Genomic DNA, 23,480 nt, shown 5'->3' on the forward strand with positions numbered 1-23,480 from the left:
AATAGTGTCAAAGAAATATAAATTACTGCTTAATTTATCATGTTCAAATCTAGGAAGAAAAAATTAAAACTAAATTTATGTAGAAAAGCTACCAAAAATAAGCTTGGCCTACGTCCTGGATGAAAATTTATCACTCCGACTGGAACACCCACCCCACCCATCCTTCCCACTGTAAAGTTTTCTTTGCATCGGTGCCTGTTTATTTTAAAATCTGATTAACGAACCAAAAAGTCCTTATTAAACATCTGACCAAAATGTTTCTAACACAAGTGCTGCATGCTTCTCCATTCAAATATTTATTTAATATAGGATATTGTATTCAAGCATCTTGTGAAAAGGCTCAATGAACTTCACTAGAGCTGTAAAAGTTGCAGGACAATATCTGATAATTACATTGCCAATCAATAGTGCTTTTTGATATATATTTTGATAATCAGATCTTTCCGAAAGAACAGAAGGGAAGGGGCCCCTTCATTTTATGTGTGAGAGCAATTGCATTTTAATGGCTGTTATAATAAGCCATACACCCCAAACTCTTCCATGGTATTTTTTTCATCTAAATTTTTAATAAAACAACATAAAAAAGTAAAGCACAACAAGTTTCTCTGTTTTATTCTTAAAACATTCCATCTATACATATCCTCTGATGTAATAGAATTCTCGGCCATCAGTGCATAATTTCATCCTTCTGGTTCGCTTATACAAAAAATTTCAGACCAATTTCAGAACATATTTTTATCTTCAAAAAGAAGAAAAATGAACAACATCCATTCACCTGATGGCTCAAGTAAACACAAACTTGTAAATACTTTTATAATTTACTTTTGTTTTATAAATAGAAATTCGTTGTTTTAACCAAGTTCCGTGGGAACTGAGCGACACTGAACAAGCATCAAATAAATACACATTAAATAATTACACATCAATGCAGGTAGCTGCGGCATTCATAATGCTGATACAAGGACAACACTGAGTTATTTAAAGCTCTTCTACTGCTGTAACAACAGAGCAAAAAATCTAGAGTGTTTGTAGGAAAGGGTGGGGGGGGGGGGGGGGTGACTGAGGACAAAAGCATTTGTGTGACCTTCCTTTATAATGGAAGAAATTATAGAGTTTGCAAATAATGCTAACATAACCTTAATATTACAAGAATCACAAAGTAATTAATTTTATCTGTAAAATAGCCTTGCCCTTTTTAGGCACATACACAAATTCCAGGTGTAGGAAGTTTTGCTTTAAAATAGAACTTAATTCTTCATTTTTGAAAACGTAACTAACATTGACATTCTAGGTAGGTTATTTTTCAGTCTTGAACTTTTGAGGATGTTTTTTTTTACTCTTGAGAATAAAAAAATATTATTTCCAAATTAGTAATTTATATACATCAACACAGAATTAAAGTATGAATACAGCACAGTGACATTTCTCAAGTATTTGGCTTATGTTTTCCAGTTTGATGTCAAAATACAATTCTTTTTAAGTTAATAATTGTCAGTGATTCTTCATTATTAAAATACTCCCCAAACCTTTGACCAATAATGGCCACGTTTTGTGTCTAGGATGAGTATATAGATACCCTTTTAAATTGGCTATCATTGCAATTGCAAGCTGAATAATACAATGAATAAAAGACATAAAAATTAAATAATAATTCACAGTATCAAATGTATTATGGAACCTTTTTTTGTATCAAAATAGATGATTTCATAACCAATTATGTCATAAACTATAATATAGAAACATTCCATAAACTTAGGTTAACACATACACTAAAATTTCGAGTTATGCAGGTTTCACTGTAACAAGGTCAGTATGAGGCAGCCTACATATTTGCTCAAATAAAACCCAACAACTAAATCTCTAAAGAATTAAAACCTACCTAATAAATCTCTAGAGAATTAAAACCTACCTAATAAATCTCTAGCGAATTAAAACCTAGCTAATAAATCTCTCATGAATAAAACCTGGATAAAACTATCATTAACAAAACAACAACCGGTATTGAATCGTAGCAACTCTGTGAAATCCAATGGTTAATTATAAGTGCCCTTACATGCGGCTTGTATGCACCAAATATAAAACAATATCACAGTAATATGCACAATATAAGGCACTTATCACAAGAATAAACAATATGGTACTCCAGTTCTCCACTTGAATGCCATTCATTTTTTGTGTTATCTTAATCCAAAAAAAAAAACTCTTAGTCTACACACCAAAAAAAAAATTGGTTCCACAATAGACATCAGGAATTCTATAATCCTTTTGTGTAGTACATGTTCATAGTTACCGGTAATTCAATGTCTTTGATATGGTAACAAATATTTGGGGACAGAAATAAAAGATAGATACCCTGTCCATTAGCAGCACAGAAGAAACATTAACACAAATCAATAAACTTAAACTACCTGCACGGTAACATGAATATAAAAATAATCTCTAATTCTCTTCTAGAGCCACAATTTACAGTCTATGGTTTTTCTTTCTAAGCTGTTCATCTTTGAAAAAAAATACATCAATGTTACATATAATATAGTAAATGAATAGGCACCAATAACATTGAACAATTGGCAGTTGTATGTAGAACTTGACTAAGTAGTCTCCCCTTGCGAGATCTTCCAGTGACCTGATTGGTCGGCAGCTGATCAGGTTCCTGCTGTATTATTGGTCAAGATCTGGTGACCCTGAAGGTCATCAACAGCAGTAACAATGGTTTTGCAGAAGAAACATTCTTTTTTCTTCATCATTTGGTGACTGATGCAGGTTCTATGATAAAAAATAATGTTACAGTACATCATAAATACCTGTAAGTGAATTGTCAACACAATGCCGATATGAACATGTAGTTTGACTACGTCAGACTTCTTTTAAATTTCTTTTCGTATGAAACCTAAAGGTCTAAAGTCATGTCAAGATGCTCATTACAGGGGTCATTCACGCAAAGCTTGATTTTGGAAAAAAATTATACATTACAAACATATTCATGTACCTTGTCAATAATGAAAAGCTTTACTTGTTTATTATCATTATTTTAATACACTCATAATGTACAGACTGATGTCCAATATTTACATGCATGCAGTCATTTAATAGAAATTACCTGCAGGATTTATGTCCACACGGTTTAAACACGGCTGAGAGGGAGTTGGCATAGCATATAGTACAAAGGTCTTCTTCTTTAATAACCTACAATAAAAAATGTAAACAATTTCATTAATGTGAATCCTAAGTTACATAGTGAATATTATTCAAATCATTGACCATACATATACATGACTGTGAGATCCACATTCTATATCATGTTTAGCCGTACCTCTGATGCCTCTTGGAAGCTGGCTTGTTTATCCTTTAGAAAGCTGATCAGATTCCTAACAGCCTGGACCTCTTCTTTACTGACTTCATCACCTAAAACAGCGTACAGGTATATATGTACATGTACATTCCACGCTTAACTATTACATCAACATCTTAATGTTGATGAATTTAGATGGTAACAATTAATTTACTGAGAGAGGGCAGTCTAAGTTATGGAACTTGTGCCCAATCCTAGTTGTATTTTTGTACAATAAAAATATGTTCAAATCAAATTTACTGGCCAAAGCAGTTAGTAAACTATATTTGGACAACTGAACTTGCCTCGAGATAGCCACTATTCAAAATGGGTCAAATCATCATTGTTACTTGAAGTCAGTTTTGATTACCTAGACACAGTGCCTATCTAAGTACAGTACGCTATAATGTACTATTGTTTTTTAAACATTTATCTAGTAAGTTAACCTACATGTTTGAAAGTTGAAGGTCTTTTCTTTGTCCTTTCTTCCCTTTGGTACACTGCTAGGGGAGGCCTGGGGGAGAGGGACCCCCAGAGTAAACTCCAGGGTAGAGATCTGGAAGGCGGGATCTGACAGGAGACAGGATAACACCTTCCTCTGACTGAAGTTCAGATCAAACAAAGCAGTCAAATACATGGACTTATGTCTTGAACATCAAATATTTTTTTCTTTTTTTCCTTCTAAGACAGTTGCTTTCATGCAGCAGTAGGTTTAAATTAGAAATTCAGAAGATATATAGTATGATATGATAACAAGATTTTAATGAAATATATGTTAAACCTAAGTTTTAAAGAAACGAAAAAAATATCAGCCCTACATCAAGGTTTTATTTAACCTTAATAGTATTTTACCTTGGTTAATTCAGATAAACAAATACAAATTTTTCGTTGGTACAAATTCAAGTTAATCTTAAAAACTTTTAACATTTAAATACAAGACTTTCCCTAACTTTTCTTTTCAGTCAACTTTCAATGTAGACAATAGTCAAAACACATCAATAACGAGCATTCAAAACTTTACTTTTATTGTTAATTCTTCCCTGACCTTTTTTCAGATGACTTCATGACCAGCTGTATGAGAATGCCCACAGTGACAGCCATGATGGGGTAGTGTAGCACCACCTCCAGGCCCTGGATGGAGTGGGAGATGACGGAACAGAACACACCACTCTTGGTGGTCACTCGGTTCAGCACGTGGCACAGCAGCTGTCAAACAAAGGAACATCTTTTGTAACAAGCTGTATATCTTTTGTAACAAGCTGTAAACCCCTTAGCTCTATTTATGATACTTTAGTGAAAGCCTGCCATTTTTGTGAAGAGCTGTTCCTGACTTCCATTCAAACTTAATTCTAAGCCATTTTTCTTTCGATCAAATACATCAAAAATCCCTTTTATGACACTTTGAGTGACTATAATATGTATGAAAAAAATTAACACCATTTTAAGGTTATCTATTTCAAAATTAAATTTTTGGACAATTCTCTTTAGATTTACATTCTGTATTATTATTTTATTATTTCTACAGATTTCAAAACATCCTCTTCCACCAAATAGACTGTCCTTTTGGCCTCACCTGTATGAGCCTCCCCAGCAGGAGTTCGGAGGACTCCCTGGACACATCCAACACAGTCTCCGGGGCGACGCAGACCACCATCTCCAGCACCCTCATCAGGCACACCGCAATCTCAAAACACGTGGCACAGATCTTCAGAGTCCGCGCCTCCAGGATACGTAACTCAGTACGTGAAACTCGCTGCTGAATCTGCAGGATAGATAAATAATAACAATAAGATCAGTGAAGAGCAATTAATGGTAATTATTACCAGTTTACTTATCTGAGTTATCCCAAACTTTGTTAAATATTATTTTGATAGGGAAAAAAACAATATATCTTACATTATTTTATACTGTCGTATAAATTATATGCCTCATTATTTTTAGGGATAAAACCCCACTTCAAAATAATTTACTATTTTTTAACTAACTCACTTTTTAAGTAATTGACATATAAAAGATTAAAAGATGCAAAACACATTTGCATATACCTGTTGCATTAGCCCTATAAACTCTGAAAACGACCAGTTGAGCTGGTTAATCAGCGTGTCCAGGAAGCGTGTGGCTGCCTCTTTGTCCCTCAGTAACAGGCCTCGAAACACGTCCTGAAGCTCCAGGGAGGGGCAAGGCTCTACAATTCACAGACACAACTATCACTTCTACATCTGATAACTTTGTTAGGCTCTTGTATATAATCATGTTTTTTGGTCTTTCAGCTCTGTTATACTTGAGATATTTTCTTTGGAGGAAATCTTAACAATTTTGCATCATTAGAAAATATATAAGTACATGAGAGGAGTGTCACTAATAATTACTTAATTAAACTTGCACTTAGATACATTTACTAGACACAAATGGTGTCTTTTATTCAGTCACAATGGATGGGTTCTTCCATCCAAATACATGCTTTTAATTAATATATGAAAGGGTTGGATTGCCTTACAATACATGTGCAACTTACTTTGAAGGCTGGCTGCACCAAACTCGGTGGGCTGAACTTTGGACGGCACAAGATGAGAGAGGTGTGTATATCGAAATCCAAACCCACAGCCCTGTTAAATAAACCAGACAAAATATCTTAACTCTTTTACTCAATACTTTAGTGTGTTCAAAAGAAATTTCAAAAGTTGTCTTCCATATCATTTAAAATTAACAAGAGGAGATGTTGGATGAAAAATATTACAATGTCATTCAAAATATCATAATTCCAAACCTTCCAAATGCGGACAAGTATCCAGTTAGTCTGGGCCCAGGATCGCCCTTCATAAGGGGCGATCAAATTCCTTATCATATTCTCCTTACTGCAAAGAGAATTCAAAAATTTATTACGTAACATCAGACTTCAAATTTTTATATGAATTGCTGTAAATAATGGTTAAAACTCAAAAGAAATCTATACACTACAAACAATTTGAAATACCGTATATCCGGTAATTTTGGCTTTGATTTTATTTTTGATTTTTTCATGATCTCTGTCAAATCGCATAATATTGAATACGCAGAAATTATATCTTGTTCTTTTTTCTGTAAGAAACTTTTAAAATCGCAATTGACTTAATACGCAAATTAAATATTTTCTCCATTTTCACAAATATTGTGACACGCGAAAAAAAATGGATATATGGTATGTTAATTATCAAGGAGCATCAAGTGAAAGAGAAGAAATGTCACTTACATCTCTTGTGGTAGACTCTCCAAGGCTTTGAGGGGTTTGGGATAGCAGATAAAACAGGCTAAGGCTTGTACAATGTTCTCCCTCATCTCTGTAATAAACCACAACAGATTACACATTTCTTAATGAGGAACATGGAAATGAATAATTTGGAAAACATTTTCAGATTCTTTTCAATTTCACACAAGAATAGAAGAAAACAACAATAAATGTGCCACTTGTAGAAAGATTATGGACTGAGTTTAATTTTTTTAACACTGACCTGCATCAATAATTCTGGCATCAGCAAAATGTCGAATTAAAAAAATGCCTGATTTTTTCCGCAGCTCATCATAACCTGAAATTCATCACACATGAATACATAAAGCTTCTTGTTTGATTAAATCAACCAACAAGCTGAGAAATCCATATTTCATTTGGTAAATATTTTTAATGAAGAACTATTATAAAGTGAGTAAGTCTTAAAGAAGACAAGTTTACCTCTAATTTCTTCCACATTTATGATTGGATTAAAGTAGCAATGTAAGGCATACATCGACTGAAGCACTGTCTCCACATAGAACTCAGGGATGTACTGGAAGAGCTGACCATAATTAGAGGCCTTCTCCATCGTTCTTAGCGTCACCCCTAGCAACCATGCCAAATCCTCCTGTTTTCTCTGGAAAAGACAGAAATATTAGGTTCATTTTCAATTCTGCACTAGACTCTGGTATTCTTTTTACTATCTTTCAAACTACTAACAGCTTTTTACTATTCATACACTGTGCACAGACCTACACTGGTACTAAAATATTGGTGGATTATACATGTACTTGACACATGTATTCCAGAGACGTGGAGGGTGCGTCTTTTAACCCCAAGGAACCCCAAGGAAACCCCAAGGAACCCCAAGGAAACCCCAAGGAACCCCAAGGAAACCCCAAGGAACCCCAAGGAACCCCAATGATTGAAATTAATAACTATTAATACCCAAGGGGTCTCATTGGAGTTCACGGGTCACCTCTTAGTACCCCAAGGACACCCCAAGGAAACCCTAGGATACCCCTACGAACCCCAATGATAGAAATTATTAACCACTGAAAATCCAGGGGTCTCATTCAAATCCAAGGCTCACCCCAAGGTACCCCCAATGATAGAAATTAATAACTATTAATACCGAAGGGATCTCACTGGAATCCAAGGGTCACCTCCAAGTATCCCAAGGATACCCCTAGGAACCCCAAGGATACTCATAAGAACCCCAATAATAGAAATTAGTAACAAGTGATACCCCAGGAGTCTCATTGATATCAAGGGTCACCTCAAGGAACCCCAAGGATACCACAATGATAAAAATTGATAACTATTGATACCCAAGGATACTTATTGGAGTCTATGGGTCAACTATTGGTACCCCAAGGATACCTGTAGGAAGCTAGGAACCCCAAGGTACCCAAATGATACAATCTAATAACCACCCCAATGGTTTTACTGTAAAACATATTTCTAATTAATACCGAATGACTCAATGGAATATCATATAAACATCTCTGAGTAACCTTATTTTTAAAAATACTTTGTTTTTCAGCTTGTTACCATAGCAACGGTTATTTTTGAAATCTAAATTGAAAAACCATGATAGTGTGTACCAAAAAACAGAGATTTTATAACAATTATTATTCAAATTAAAAGATAAAATCATATTTTGAAATTTCTCTTTAGTTACCATGGAAACACTTTTAAAAGATGTGTTTCCCAATAAATGTTTTACTTGAAAAATGAGAATTTTGTTCAATAATTTATTCATTCATAAAAGCCCCAGGTTATGTACATTACTTACAATAATATCTCTAATAAGCATTAAAATGTCATTTTTACATCTTTATGCTCTGTTACCATGACAACAGGACCACATAGCAACAAATAAATGTTGTTAGGCTTTATTACTTATTAAAATCTATCAAATTTTAACATGTTTAAAGTACGAAGATAATCAGGGACTATGCGTGGCCACCAAGTTTTGATCCCTAAATAGAATTGATCTTAATATCAAAATCGATTATGTAAATTGACAACCTTTTTAACTGATCAAAGATTAAAAATTGTTCATCTTGACAACACTATTAACAATGCTTGTGCAAGTTGTGTATACACATCAGGTATAAACCATCTTATAATTCAAACTGTTTTGAAGCAATATAGAGAATAGATGAATTCATCTTCCTAAGTCAAGGGTTTCCGATCCCTCCACTACTCGGAGTATGCCAGAAGCACTTGACATAGGGAGATGAAAAGAATTAGGCGATGAAAGGAAGATATGATGGAGCAATGCAAGTTTTGAGGGATATTCTACTTTGAGTTCATTTGCAGCATGTATACTAAGTTTATCTGACTTAAGGTACTTCACTACACCTTCAAATAGTTTCTCAAATCAGCAGAAAATTACTTGATTATGATAGAGAGCATGAAGAATAAGAAGTATTGTCAAATAGGTGAAAAAATGTGCGATTTTGGATAAAAACAATATTTTAAAAAATTTCTTTTGGTAAACATGAACAAAAGCCAGAGGCGGATTCGAACTCATGATCTGCTGTTCACAAGCCTGATACTTTAACCACAAAGCTATGACGATATACATCTGAATGGATTGATACAAAATTTAAAAAACATTATATCGCCATCTTGTGACTAGTGTCTTAAAAAGTATAAGTTTAGGTGTAGTGAAGTACCTTAAGAGGGCTGGATGGTCATTTTAAACTAAATTATTATTAATCTCCTTATTCGTAGTAGCTCTTGGACAGGGATTAAAGGGCCAACATCACCCTTTACATGTAGACACAATGGCTTCACCAACACTGTTGCAATATATTTACCTATACCTACATCTCCTTGTTTATTGGGGGTAGACAACCCTTATGAAGTTTGGTTAGCTCCAATGGACTTTTTGTCTGGATTACAAGGGGAATTCAAATCAAAAGCAGTACACAGTTTGGACCCAAGACAATCCTTATTAATTGTTGCTGAATTTGTATTGATTAATTATGTTTAATAAAAATGTACATCTGGAGAATCCCTACAGCAAATTGTTTATCAAAACTCAAATTAAAACACAATGAATAGTTTTAGCCCTTTTTCACAAAGATAAAATCTGAACTATTATATTACTGTCATTAACTTGTTTAGTCATAGACATGTAGGCCATTGATTGATAATTGACGATATCAAACAATTTTATTAATACTCTCTCTCTCTCCCCCCCCCCCTCTCTCTTCCTCTCTTTTACTTAAAATCCTTAAAAAAAGGGTTTTTTTTATAAGACAATAAAAAATTTGAATAAAATTACAAGGAGAAAGAATAATAAAAAGTATATACCAGCCTGGTTGTATTTGAGGTACATTAAACTTATGATGTGCATAAAAATCAAAGGAAAAGAGGATGCAAAAACTTGGAAAATATGTTTCAAGAAATGCTGTTTAAAAAACTGAACTTTTTTTATTTTACAACGATTAACAAGCAAGTTTTACAACTTATATTAATATCTCTCGTTGGCACGGATGTTAACAGGAGGGGGTCATTGGTGTGGGAAGAAGCCGGAGTACCCGGAGAGAATCCACGTGTCCAAGCGGGCGACCGCTATACCCTATCACATACAACCACTGTCGATCACGGGGATCGAACTCAGGTTGCAGCGGTGAAAAGCGTGTGCAAGGAGTGCTGTTTACTGTGCGAAAAAAATATACCCCCCCCTTACATAGTGGAACTAAACTAAAAATAAGGATTAAAAAAAACCACATTGATTTATATCAACCATTTTAAGCTTATTATTTAAGCTTAAACAGATATCATCAGTAAATAACTTGTGTATAAAGACCGAGAGCTAGTTGTCCTTTTTCCTAAAAGGAGTCATTCAAATAATCAATGCATCTTGTTTTAGTTTATCAATTTAGGTAATACTAGGTACATGTAAATACCATACAATTGGAGTGTTGTTCGAGTACATTAGAGTATATTTAAGGTTCTTCGGGTTGACATTTTTTTGAGAATGTCATTTTTTTTATGTGTGTTTATCAAAAACTGGAAAGCAATTAACTTTTACTTGCGGGAAAGAATTTTTCAAGAGGTCCCGGGAACCTCCTCCTCACAAATATTTCTTGCTAAGAATCAGTTCTTGCACTATAGGTGTTAGAACAACACAGTTGTAGATTAAGGTTGATCGCAAAAATAAGTCACCATAGATGAGTTTATCTTAGGTTATTTGGGAAATAAAGTCGTCACAAATAGGCATTGAAAAACAATGCATATAAAGCATATGATTGTATTATGGTCTCCAATTGAACCAAATTACACAGAGTATTAATGGTATACACTAAGTGCCCTGGTGTATCAAAGGTCATAAATGTATGGATGTATCATTGGAGTTCCATAGGGTTCCTTCGGATACCTAGTGATGACCTATCAAGTGTTTTAAATTTGTATTATTAGGGTATCCTTTTCTATGGTGTATTAAGATTTATAAGTCTGTTTTATTAGGGTATCTTTTAGAGTTTCTTGGGATTTCCGTGGGGTTCCCTGGGCTTTTTAGAGGTAAGTCTGGGATACCAATGAGTCCCCTTGGGGTTCCATTGGGTTCTATGGGGTATCAACTTTTATGAATCTGTATTAAAAGGGTATCCTTTAAGTTCCATGGGGTATCCATGGGGTTCAGTGGGATACCTTGTGGTGTTTGGGATATCAAAAAGACCCCAAGGTGTATCAAGAGATATAAAATTGTGTTATTAGGGTATCCTTAGGGTTCCTTGGGATATCAAAAATTATAAAATTTAAATTACTGGTGTACTGGTATCCTTGGAGTTCCTTGAAGTATCTGTAGGATGTGTAAGGGATAACAATGAGTCCCAAGGGGTATCAAGAATTTTAAATTTGTATTATTAGGGTATCCTTGGGGTAATTTTGGGGTTCCTTGAGATATCTTTGGGGTTCTATGGTGTATCAAGAATTATGATTCCGTATTATTGGGGTATTCTTGGAGTTTCTTGGGATATCCCTGTGGTTCTTACAGGTGTGTCTGGAAAGTTAATGAGTCCCCAGGGGTATCAAGAGTTTTAATTTTGTATTATTATGGTATCCTTTTGGTTCTATGGTATATCAGAAGTTATAAATCTGTATTATTAGGGTATCCTTGGAGTTCCTTGGATATCCATGGGATTCCCTGGGGTTCTTAGAGGTGGGTCTTGGATACTAATGAGTCCCCAGGGGTACCAAGAATTTAAATTTTTTATTTTTAGGGTATCCTTGAGGTTCCTTTGGGTTCTATGGTGCATCAAGAGTTATAAATCTGTATTATTTCGGCATCTTTGGGGTTCCTTGGGGTATCCATGGGGTATCCTTGGGGTACCGAAGGGTGACCCTTGCACTCTAATGAGACCCCCTAGGGTATTAATAATTATTAAATTCTATAATTGGGGTTCCTTGGGGTTTCCTTGGGGTTTCCTTGGAGTTCCTCAAGATACTGGTCACACAATATATGGTCTTTTGACAGATGGACCAACTAGTAGGTGCAAAAACATTATTATAAATTATAATCAAAATATAATATATTCAACTTGTCAGAAAATGGACACAAAAAATTACCCCATCTGTCATTTAACTCCTTCTACAATGTATTAAAATAAACCACCATACTTACTGTGGAGAAGACGACAGAGATGAGCCAGGCCATCTGTCGGGCCAAGTCCTCGTACTTCTCCTGGAACACACCCATTGCTCTCTCAAGCTCTGCTTTCATGTCCGGCCTGTCTGATGGACAGACGTCTAGCTTCATCTCTGTATCACGCAGGGCCGTCACAAACTCCTTCAAGTTATCTCTGAGGGAAAACATCTGTAAGGGCAGAGAGAAGTTCAGAAAAAAGCTTGTGTTTGTGCTACATTGCTCATCTGAACAACTCTTCACAAAGGTAAAAGCTTACTACCGGTACTTGTTACTTTTCATTTATCTCCACTGTGTTTTTACAGGACAGGTGTGGACTTTTTAAGATTTTTTAATAAACTTAAGAAATATGGACTGCTAAAAAAATACATGTACAAATTACAATACTTCAAAGTTTACCTAGTATTTGTGTATTTTTAGGAGTCAAAAACGACAGGTAAATTGGTAGATAGAATGACTGACAGACATGAAGAAAATGAATTTAAACAGAGAAATAAAGTGGTCAGAAAAAAAAACTCCATTCAGCTTTCACTTTATAAAACCATACTCAGAGGTCAAGGTAAAACAACTGACCTTGAAGAGCTGATCATGAGAAGACAGATTGTACAGCAACACTATCACATCCAATAATTCCATCAGGGAATTCCCACTGGGCATCTCCATAGGGGGATAGTCTGAGAGAAATAATAAATTAACATTGTATAACATATATCCCTTTTGGAAAATAATAAAATGCCTCACAAGTGGGCAAATATTCTCTTCTTCAAACGAGGATAAATATCCGAGAATCTTTTGTGAAAAGACAGAGGACTAATAAAAAGAATGCATGTTGTAAAGATGCCATTTTATTAACCCCTGCACAAAAAAAATAATTTCAAGTTTTAGTTTTAAGTTAAATAAAAGTATTCTTAATTAATAAAGTTAACAACAGACATTGCATTATTTTATCTCATACAAATAACAAATATGAACATATAATTATATGTGTCCTGACCTTTGCTGACCTCTGGATTTCTGACCGGTTTCCCATCCTTGTCAATCTGAAGACCCTGACACTTGTTTACTTCACCTTTAAAAAAATTATATAAACCTTATTTAACATCAGAAAAAAAAAATTAAAATCAACTGAACATATAAATGTAAGCTTTAAAAGACAGTTAAACTTTAATCCTAGCAAAACCTATTTCTTTTAATAATCTCTGGGTTATTAGACGTAAAGCTACACAAGTTCCCACCTCCTAGGACTTTGTTGAGACAAGAACCTACCTCCTAGGACTTTGTTAAGATGAGACACTAGTCCTCCACAACGCTGAACTTCACTTAGCTCTCTGGAATCCACCCAAAATTCATGGATCGGAATAAAGGCATCTGAAGTGAATCGATATACAATGTATAACTACCATGAGTAAGTTAAAACAATGGCCATAACAAAAAATTAAAATTTTTTAAAGATTTTCCAGCTTGGAACAATATAGATTTCAGGAATATGAGATAATTGTCTTTTTCTAACAGTCGGAGAGTTTTTTGATTTCAAAAGAAGTTAAAACAGTTTTAAAAAGGTACAGTAAAACTCGTTTAGTACGAACACGGATATAGCGAATTATCGGATATAGCGAAGTTTTTTTAGAGTCCCCGTTAAAATTCTTAACAAATCTTTACAAAATTTTACGTTTATAACAAATTCGGATATAACGAATTTACGGATATAGCGAACTGATTTTGAGTCCCATAGAGGTGAATAATTATAACGAAATTTAACACCTTTATAACGAATTTTTTTACAGTTTCAAAAAGTTTGCACTTCCAGTTAACAAAATAGTTTGAATGAATATATTTTCGTGTGCTTTTTTCAATTTACAATCCGATTAGTAAAGTTATCAAAGTAATGCATTTCTATTTTAAGCCTAAATTAGCAAAAATTATAGTCTGGTGAAAGAAAACATATATATAGTGAATTCGCTATAAATATTATTACGGATCCGTTATACGGATATAACGAATTACGGATATAACGAAGTAATTCCATTGGTCCCTAGGACTTCGCTATAACCGAGTTTTACTGTAAAAAGTTTAAACTTTATTACTTTAATATTCAATTTAAAAAAGGGAATGTGTGTTTGTGGTGGTGGTGGGGGGGTTTGGCTTCCTTGATATGTAATACAATAAAACTCCTCACCTTGACTAGAGACAAATCTGGACGGATCAGCTGATTGGAAGTCATCCCAGTAGAAGCGGAGAGCTTGAACGAGTCGATGGAAGAAACTAAGGGGGCAAGTGGTGACCTGCTGCAGCTAAAACAGGGAAAACATTACTAAGACCTCATAGGATTGGGAAAAACTACCAGTAATCACTTCATGCTTGAAAAGTGAATTTCATGTGCATTTTCTCTATGTTTGCACCAGTAATTTTGAATTAAATTCCACAAAGATGAGCAAGTCTCATAAGATTTTAAACTTCATCAAGTAAATTTACAAAAAAAGGACTGAATTGTCTAGCTGGTTTACTATTTCATGATGAAGATTTCATTTCACAATTTTATTTTCTTAATTCTAAAAATTTTTGCATAAAACTATATTAACGGTAACTATTACATACCTTTCCCAGCCGGTTATTGTTTTTCAGATAAGTTTTCAATTTCTCCAAAAATATCATTCGTGACGTCTTTTTCTGAAATCAATAAACAAAGTGTTTGAGTCACCTATAGTTCATCATTTATGAACATTTTAAAATTTTAATGTATGTTCACATACAAGAGCATTACTGAAACAAGTTTTTCTTGACAATATATGCAACATCGTAACAGAAAATGCATGTAATCCTGAATTCAACTGACAGAATGATGATGATAATGAGAGGGTCCATGTCTTTAATTGTGACAAAGACTTGTAACATTTTGGTCCCTCTTGTAGAAGTATCATTTTCAACTTACATCTAGTGGGTCCGAATGTGTGAGTAGCACCTTCAGGATTTCTATCTGTATGTCTTCTAATTCTGTATGAACAAAAAACTTCATATCAAAGAATTTATCATACATTTGAAAAAATAAAAACAATTCATGAGATAAAAGATGCATCTCTTTTTCCTATTCCCCTTTTTTCTCTCATACTGTTCTCCCTATCAATCTAATTAAAATTAGACTTGTAATTCCGCTCCTCTACGATACGCTATATATGCGTATCATCAAGGAGCGGAATTCCAAGTCTAATTTTAATTAGATTGTTCTCCCTATTGACTTAATCTAACAATACATGTATACATTATACACTAGTAACTGGATTTAAATACTTTTTTTACTCTGAGATCTTTCATTTTGAAAACATACCTTTTACTTTCACTCTGGGGATTTTACCTTTAAAAAAAATTTATCTCCATTCTGAGAACTTACCTTCTTTATTCAGTTTTTATTATTTAAGGATTTACCATCTACTTTCACTCTGAGCTCTTACCTTCTACTTTCATTCTTGGTCTTACCTTCTTCTTTCACTCTGGGGTCTTACCTTCTACTTTCACTCTGAGCTCTTACCTTCTACTTTCACTCTGAGCTCTTACCTTCTACTTTCATTCTTGGTCTTACCTTCTACTTTCGCTCTGGGGTCTTACCTTCTACTTTCACTCTGAGCTCTTACCTTCTACTTTCATTCTTGTTTTTACCTTCTACTTTCACTCTGTGGTCTTACCTTCTACTTTCATTCTTGGTTTTACCTTCTACTTTCACTCTGAGATCTTGACAGGATTTGTTGTATCTACGCTGAAGCTCCCTCTCTTCTTCGTCTGATGGAGGTAATGGATTTTCTTTATCCTTGGGGGAAAAAAGGAATCTCTTATATAATCTAATAAAGCACATTAAGTTGAAAAGTTGAATTTAACAAACATTTTCAAACTCCTGCACTTTTAAATGTTCAGTGCATCAGTTGAAACATGAAATTTTTGAGTTTCTTACTTTAACATTACTTTTATGGATAATTAAAGAGCAATTTTGCCAACTATCAATAATAAAACAGACAAGATTATGGTCATCAGCTGATTCCCTAGATGATATGAGTTGATTCTCAGCCACAGACAGTAAGTCACTTACATTTTCCAGGGTGGCCCACCAGACGGAGGGGATCAGTTCCTCCAGACCGGCGTCATCTGGGGGCTTCACATGCATCAGCACCGGGAACTTGATCTTGTCGAATGTGGCTAAGGTTAAGGAAACAAACGGAAACCAACCACACATAGTCTGCTGTAAATCTCTAACAGAGCTTCATAGACAAGTGTATGGCATGTTAAAAATTGATGAAGGGAATTTACTCAATTTCCATTGAAAAACTGGGTTATTCCTCCCTTTCAAAGTGGCAATAAAATGAATCAATGTAGAGGCATTTAACCTGATATTGTTGTGCCTGAGAAACACCTAAAGCATACCAATAACAGATCCTGAGACAACAAAATAAATAGATCTCCTTAGCACATCCATGTAAAACTGTTCTATAGCAGTGGTAATGGAGAAGCAATGGTGAAGCTAATCGTTTGTCATACACAAAGGATATAAGATGTTCAGCAGTAGGTAGCGCCTGGTTTGTGAGTGCTGAAGAACTCGGAGGGTCAGATCAAGGTAGGTTTTCTAAGAAAAAATACCACCAAAAATATGGTAAATGTACATGCATATAAATGTATTAAAAATCTGTTTTAAAAAGTTTTCAAATCTTCTGTACTAACATCACCAAGTTTCTCTGACAATGTTACTTTTGCAGAAGAAAATAATTTTACTAGTCATAATACAAACATTCACTAAAATTAACTTTGAAATCTGGTCATATGGCAAACTTTGTAGCTGATTTTCTTCACAATTCTTCGAAAACAACAGTTTGAAACAGTTAACTTACAATTTAGCTCCACAACACCTTATTTAACCAAGCTATTGTTATAAATAATCACTGAAAGAATTCATGCCTCAAATTTCAGAAACCTGTAGACTCCTTTCATTGATTACATCTTGACTTAAGAATTCCTGAATATATTAAATGATGTGATAACTAGAGAGCCATCTGTACCTGTGATAAGAAATCGGAGGTCACCGGGGAAGTCTTGTAGAAGCTGTACAGCATTGAAGTCATCAGTGTGTCCATGCAGGGCTTAATCTCATGATCCTGTCCAAAATAAAGGCATTGTCAATGTTAATACATGTACTAGCTTCATGTTATCTAGTTAATGTTTCTAAGTGTTCTATACATCAGATCACGTTTAAAGTAATCTCACAATTATTTTGATTATACTTTCATTTTAAATACTGAAATCTGATTGGTTTACACGCAGTTGATAATCCATTCTATTACCCTCAGCATTAGCAACACACTTGGCAACAGGTAACACAAGGAATTGTTACATGCTCGTAAATTACAGTACTGATCAGACCCAACCTAACAACAGAGTAAACCCCAACTAAACACCAGGTTTACTTTTTGGGTTTTCTTGGGGTTTTCTCTGGGTTTACTTTTCGAAAATTTGGGTCCACTCGGGGTTTACTTCGCATTTATTCGGGGTTTACTCTGGGTATTTTGAAATTGCTTTTGAGGTCAACTGTATGCACTGAAGTGTGAAGCCGACTAGTATTTTAATCTTACTATCCTACAATTGCAGCTTCTCGGGCCTTTCCGGCAAGCTCGGAAAAACACCTCGAATGTATTAACATCACCGGATGTTAGAATTTTTTACAAAATGGAGTCACTTCCCATTAAAATAAGTATCGGTTAGACAGCCTTGTATGTCACTTCTGTGTTCTATTTTGGGGTATATCATTGACTTTAATAAAGTATAGCACACATCTCAACAGATCATGAAATGTGTTGCATTTATATCAAGTTTTATAAAAAGGGGGGTTGTGAAGGACACCTAGGAAATACATTTGAGGTTTTTTTTTCGAGCTTGCCAGAAAGGCCCGAGAAGCTGCGATTGACTATCCTACTGCCTGTAATTCCTACCCCTTGTATATTCCAAATACACAGTTAGCGTCTGCTTTCAGGGGTACACTTCTGGTCGGGTTTACTCTCTGTGTCCACTCTGGGTTTACTTTTGGTTTACTCTGGGTCCACTCTAGTAAACTCGAAGTAAACCCAGAAAGTAAACCCAGGGTTTAGTTGGGGTTTACTTTCTGTTAGGTTGGGTCTGATCAGTACTGTATGCGTATACGGTTCGCCGTAGAATTCATTTCATTTCTATATAAAAGCAGTAAATTTTTCTTTGAAAATAAGACATTCAGTATAATAAAATAAATAGTGCCTGTTTGGAAGGGTTACTGTTGAATTTGACACCCCGAGAAAACCAATGTCAACCGACGCGAACCAACGGAATTTATATAGTATTAAACTTATTTTAACTAATTGGGGGATTCTTTTTTATCATGTTCATGCATCAGATCTCATTGGAGCTCTAAAGAGCAATAAGAGATGCATTCTAATAGAAAAAGCATTATGAACTAGCTGATGATAATCTGAGTAGTTTGGAGTTTGTGGATTCAAGTTTCGAATTCAAGGATTTCCCATGGATACCCCTCACTCTTGCATTTACATAACAACCTGGTTAATATCTAAACAATGTTATTGTCAAAGAAATTCTTCTATCCATCAAATAACATTTCTACAAACCTGAATGTTCTAACATTTCATAAAGGTATTGGCCATCATTACAGTTATTCCATAATAAATTAAGATTTTTTTCAGCACTTCCAAGTAACCAACCTTTCAATGATTCCATTGGAGGACTTCCTTGTCACTCACCTGCATAAGCGACCACATGAGGTCGAGGAGTTTGACGATGTGGGGGTTCGTTGTACTTGTGTCAGTAGTTGTTGCACAAAACTTCAACATCAAAGGAAGCAAACAACACTCCACAACATACGGCCCCTTCTTAAAGAATCAGTATTAGAAACTTATACATATGGTATAATTTTAGGTTTCCATTTAACAGACATTCAATACAACAATATATTGTAGTTGTTTAAGAAATAAACTGAAGCACAGGTAAGTTTAATTTTTCTAACTTCCACAGTTCACATGTCAACTGCTGTAAACAGCTACATTCAAAAGATGAAGAAATGACCAGCCTTAAATTTTACAGGTATCTTCATGTATTGTCAATATTTCCAAAGATACATGTACATGCTCATCAAAAAAAAATTTCAACCTTTAAAGGAAATTGTTAGTCAAGATAAATAATTTTGAAAAATTTAATAATAAAGCAGTTTATCAAGAACGAGATTTTACCCTGCAGCATCAAACAACTACAGTACAGAAAACTTTCTACTTTGCTCAAATTCACCAAACACAAACAATACATATCATAAAACAACTTATAATTACTAAAAGAGGTGCCAGTTTCTCAAAAATATGAGCACAGAGCAGCAAGGCTGTGGACTTTTTGCTTCTGGTTTCCCCCAGGGGTAGAGGAGGAACATTCTGATCTATGCCACACACATCCATTAAGTGCTGTAAAAGATTAACCATATAACTGTATATGCAATGGCAAAAGGTCTGAAAATTCCTTACCTACATGTTAATAAAATATTTGAGGACACAATATTTGTAAATTCTTATTGTTTATTTTTCCAATACTTCATATTAACTTAATAAAATGGAGCTCTTAATGTAAATGTGGGGGAAAATATTTGCAACTAAATTTGCACTTGCAATTACTTCAGGTTTGCAAAATTTACACCAAACAATTTCAAAACGAGGTAATGTACATGCACTTTAAACTATTTATGAGCTCTTTCCCAATACAAAACCAATCTCATGTAAAACATGTTACATTGAGAAAAATTAAGACATCAAGAGGTGTGTTTAACATAGCAAGTGCTTGCAAGCACTCATCGAAATTCCCTATACCTGCAACACAAATTTTGGTGAGCACTTGCAAGCACTCACCCTGCTGAACGCACCTTTGGTCTTTAGTATTTTGACAACAATTTACCTTGTCCTCTTTGATGAGAGTATTAGTTAGTTTTTCCAGCCAGCCAATCAGAAGCTGGCTTTTGACAACATCCTCCTGAGGCATTGCCTGAAGTGGCTCATACCCTTCAATGGGATATCGGAGGGGCGTGGCTCCAAAGTTGGCCCTCAGGTGTTCGTTTCTTGACAGACTTACTGCTGGGAAATAAGCATAACCACTTCCTGTTTTGACATTTTTAAATGCTTCTCCCATGGATTTTCCATTCCTACAATTATCAGATGGTCACATTTAAAATTTCTTAATATCTGGTCAGAAAACTTTACAGGTTGAACAATCATGTACATGTTATAAACACTGAGATAAATAAATCCTAAAAAGTACTTGGAAAATGTTTTGGTTTTTTTTTTAATGAAATTTTTAAAACTGCCGATTTCTTTCTAAAGCTTTACAAATCATGCAAATATTAAGCACACTTTACTTCTGTAACTTATTTCATTTATCAAAGTTGAATTTCAAAATAACATTCAACAAACCTGTAAAATGTCATGGTTCCATTATCACAGTCAAGTGCACAAGTTATCACATCTCCAGCTAGCCAGGCCTGAAAAGACATACAGTCAACATGAAATCAAATGACAGATAAAAGAAAATTATAACATAAAGGCTACAGCATGCAAGACAGTTTTATACAATACTTCACAGTCCCTGTAATTGTTTTATCTGTATAAAAAATTTATCCAAGTAGATACTAGAACTAGTAACCAAGTTTCACCAAAAAAATTGTCTTATGAAAATAATAATGTACCTTGTTTCAAAATTTTAAATCAGAAAATTTAACACACAACAGGGAATATAAAAACAACCTAATTCGCTAGGCATAACCACAAAGAACACAAAATCGTAATACTCAAGACTTTTCACTATACATGTGTACCTCTCCGTATTTCTGAGTCCTGATATTCCACTTCCTAAGTCGACTTCCGTCATAGGAGTAGGAGTCCTTCGTGTCACCTACTCCTTCCTCAAATGTGAATTTACAGTTGATTGTACACCAGCCTAGCTGCATAACCCCCTTAGACCAGAGCATGACTTCATACATCCATTTTCCTAGAAAATGATTAATATATAATTTAAAATTCATGTATTGAGAAATGATGCCAAGCATGTACCGGTATAGTGGTGATTCATCTTGCATTTGCCTTATTTCTAAGATTTTAAGTCATACTGTGATAAAAACAAATACTTTCCTCTCTGAAAGAAAATTTCGACCTCTTTCAGGAGCAAATGAATCAAGTCAAGGGTGAAGTTTTGAAAAAGGACCCCTTATTTGTCTCTATTTGGTACAAAAGATTCAAAATAAGGTTCATGTGTGCTCTCATGAAGAGAAAGAAAATAAAATCTCTTGAAATACATGTAAGTACAAACTCTCAAAATACAATATTTAGTGGTTTGTAACCTACCTCTGTAAACACAGCAATTTGCTCGAACTGTACTGAAATTGGTATGACTTGTTACCTGTAAACAAAAACAGGTTTATCAATAAAAAATTGAAATGTCAATTTATTGATAGTGAGTTCAATAGACACAATTTACATAAAAAAAACTTACTCCCAAGTTATCTGGTTCTAAACGTAATCCAAGGGGGGCAACCATGGATTTTTGATCAAATACCACTTCTGCTGGACCAATTCTCCCATCCAGAGGAGGTAAAATATCTAAAACCATTCAGGTATGGTATATGTATAGCAAAAATGATCCCAAAAAGTAAATGTTAAATATAAAACATGTTATTTTCATATAAACACGTTTAATACAGAAAATAAGATTGCTCTTGAAATATGACCAAACTTCATTTGCGATTCACCTCTAAACAATAAAGATGAATAAAAAGTAGTTATGTATACAAAAAAAAAGAACTTGTAATATGAACCAACTTTTACTCTGAATTTTGTAAATCATATACAAACTTTTCTTTCTGGGGGATTGAGAGGATTTTTCTTGGACTTCATTTATCATTTCATCCATGTTACTTTGTAGATTTTCCAGTTCAAGACTTTTACTGAAAGTAAATCACAGGTAATAAAATGATGTATCTTAACTGCAGCATAAATATTTTCCTTTTCAAATTTTTCAAGTCTGTCTTAAACAAATATGGAATGTTTTTCTCGATCTACATAATATTAATATATTCTCTATTGAGTTACCTTAAAATATGTATACAAATATAACAGGGCCATATAAATACTATGCATTTTTCTCCCTGTTTATAATAAACAATTTACCTTGGTTTTGCACTTGCTTCCTCTGATAGAGTCATCTCTGAGAATACATATTGAAGGAGATCGTATGTTTGGGAGTCTGAAGAAAATGATCAATAAACAACCATTAAAGTTGATTGTTCAACATGAGTTTCGCCGTAAATAAATGTATTGTGTAAAATACATGGAATATCATTAAACCTGAATGTTAATCACATCACCTATGAGCATAAAAGATCATTACAAATTATATTTACATTAATGCATGAAGAATGTAAATGCCACACTTGGAAAAAAGTTTTCATTTACATTTTATCAATTGAATCATAAGAATAATGAATCTGTTTTAAAAAGTTTGTTTTGTTTAAAAACATAAGATTTTTAAAAACGAAGTGCGATGATACTCCAATGAGTCCTGCACTTTATTGGAAGAAGAAGAAGAAGAATAAATCAAAGTTGAAGCACATGAACATGATTTATAACATTTGACAAGTGCATATGATATGGAAAGCTTTGAAATGCAATGCATTGTATTCAAGCGGCTGTTGCATAGTGTGTTCATGACCAATGACAATATTATTCATCAAAATTTACAAACCTTCGCTTTTCATAGCGGTCCCGCTTGACATGGGAGAATTTGCAGCAGATCTTCGTTTTTCAGCCATTCTCTTTGGGTACTGCTCTAATAAATAAATCTAATCGTTGCTACAGAATCATTATGCTAAATACATTGCCAATATTGACATAACCTTAGACCATGGTCAAGTTAGCTTTCGTTCATGTAACTTTTGCATGTGTGTATTCGCTTTACCAGTTGCAAAGTTTGTTGTGTAATGTTGCTCTATATATATGCGTACAATCGATATTTTGATTCAGATGTGATAAAATCCCGGAAATGACCGAACAACAGCTTCATACAGACAGGATATAAATCCGCTGCATATATAATAAATCTACCTTATCGTTTAAATAAAAAGGAATTATTTATTGTATTCAAATATAATTCTTTTATAAAACTAAATACGTTTCACTTATGATTTTATAGATTTA

At 34.1% G+C, this 23,480-nt stretch overlaps 1 protein-coding gene across 1 annotated transcript; it reads right to left on the reverse strand.

The window, feature by feature from the left end:
* Positions 1-595: 595 nt before the first annotated feature.
* LOC128161549 (E3 ubiquitin-protein ligase RNF123-like) lies at positions 596-23,384 on the reverse strand. The gene is made up of 33 exons (XM_052824859.1): positions 23,029-23,384; positions 22,455-22,530; positions 22,140-22,231; positions 21,781-21,887; positions 21,633-21,687; positions 21,107-21,279; positions 20,706-20,773; positions 20,194-20,437; positions 19,584-19,709; positions 19,002-19,130; positions 17,280-17,375; positions 16,776-16,849; positions 16,319-16,421; positions 15,946-16,042; positions 15,173-15,234; positions 14,839-14,910; positions 14,420-14,534; positions 13,510-13,611; positions 13,238-13,312; positions 12,817-12,917; positions 12,223-12,414; positions 7,038-7,215; positions 6,820-6,894; positions 6,561-6,648; positions 6,099-6,186; positions 5,847-5,937; positions 5,377-5,516; positions 4,905-5,093; positions 4,377-4,537; positions 3,782-3,933; positions 3,314-3,405; positions 3,101-3,186; positions 596-2,766 (listed from the first exon to the last, which is right to left on the reverse strand). The coding sequence occupies exons 1-33, from the start codon at positions 23,093-23,095 to the stop codon at positions 2,646-2,648; spliced, it is 3,687 nt and encodes a 1,228-aa protein (XP_052680819.1). The 5' UTR covers positions 23,096-23,384; the 3' UTR covers positions 596-2,645.
* Between the last annotated feature and the right edge of the window lie 96 nt (positions 23,385-23,480).

The sequence above is a fragment of the Crassostrea angulata genome, chromosome 8, assembly GCF_025612915.1.
Source record: "Crassostrea angulata isolate pt1a10 chromosome 8, ASM2561291v2, whole genome shotgun sequence".
Lineage (NCBI taxonomy): Eukaryota > Metazoa > Mollusca > Bivalvia > Ostreida > Ostreidae > Magallana > Magallana angulata.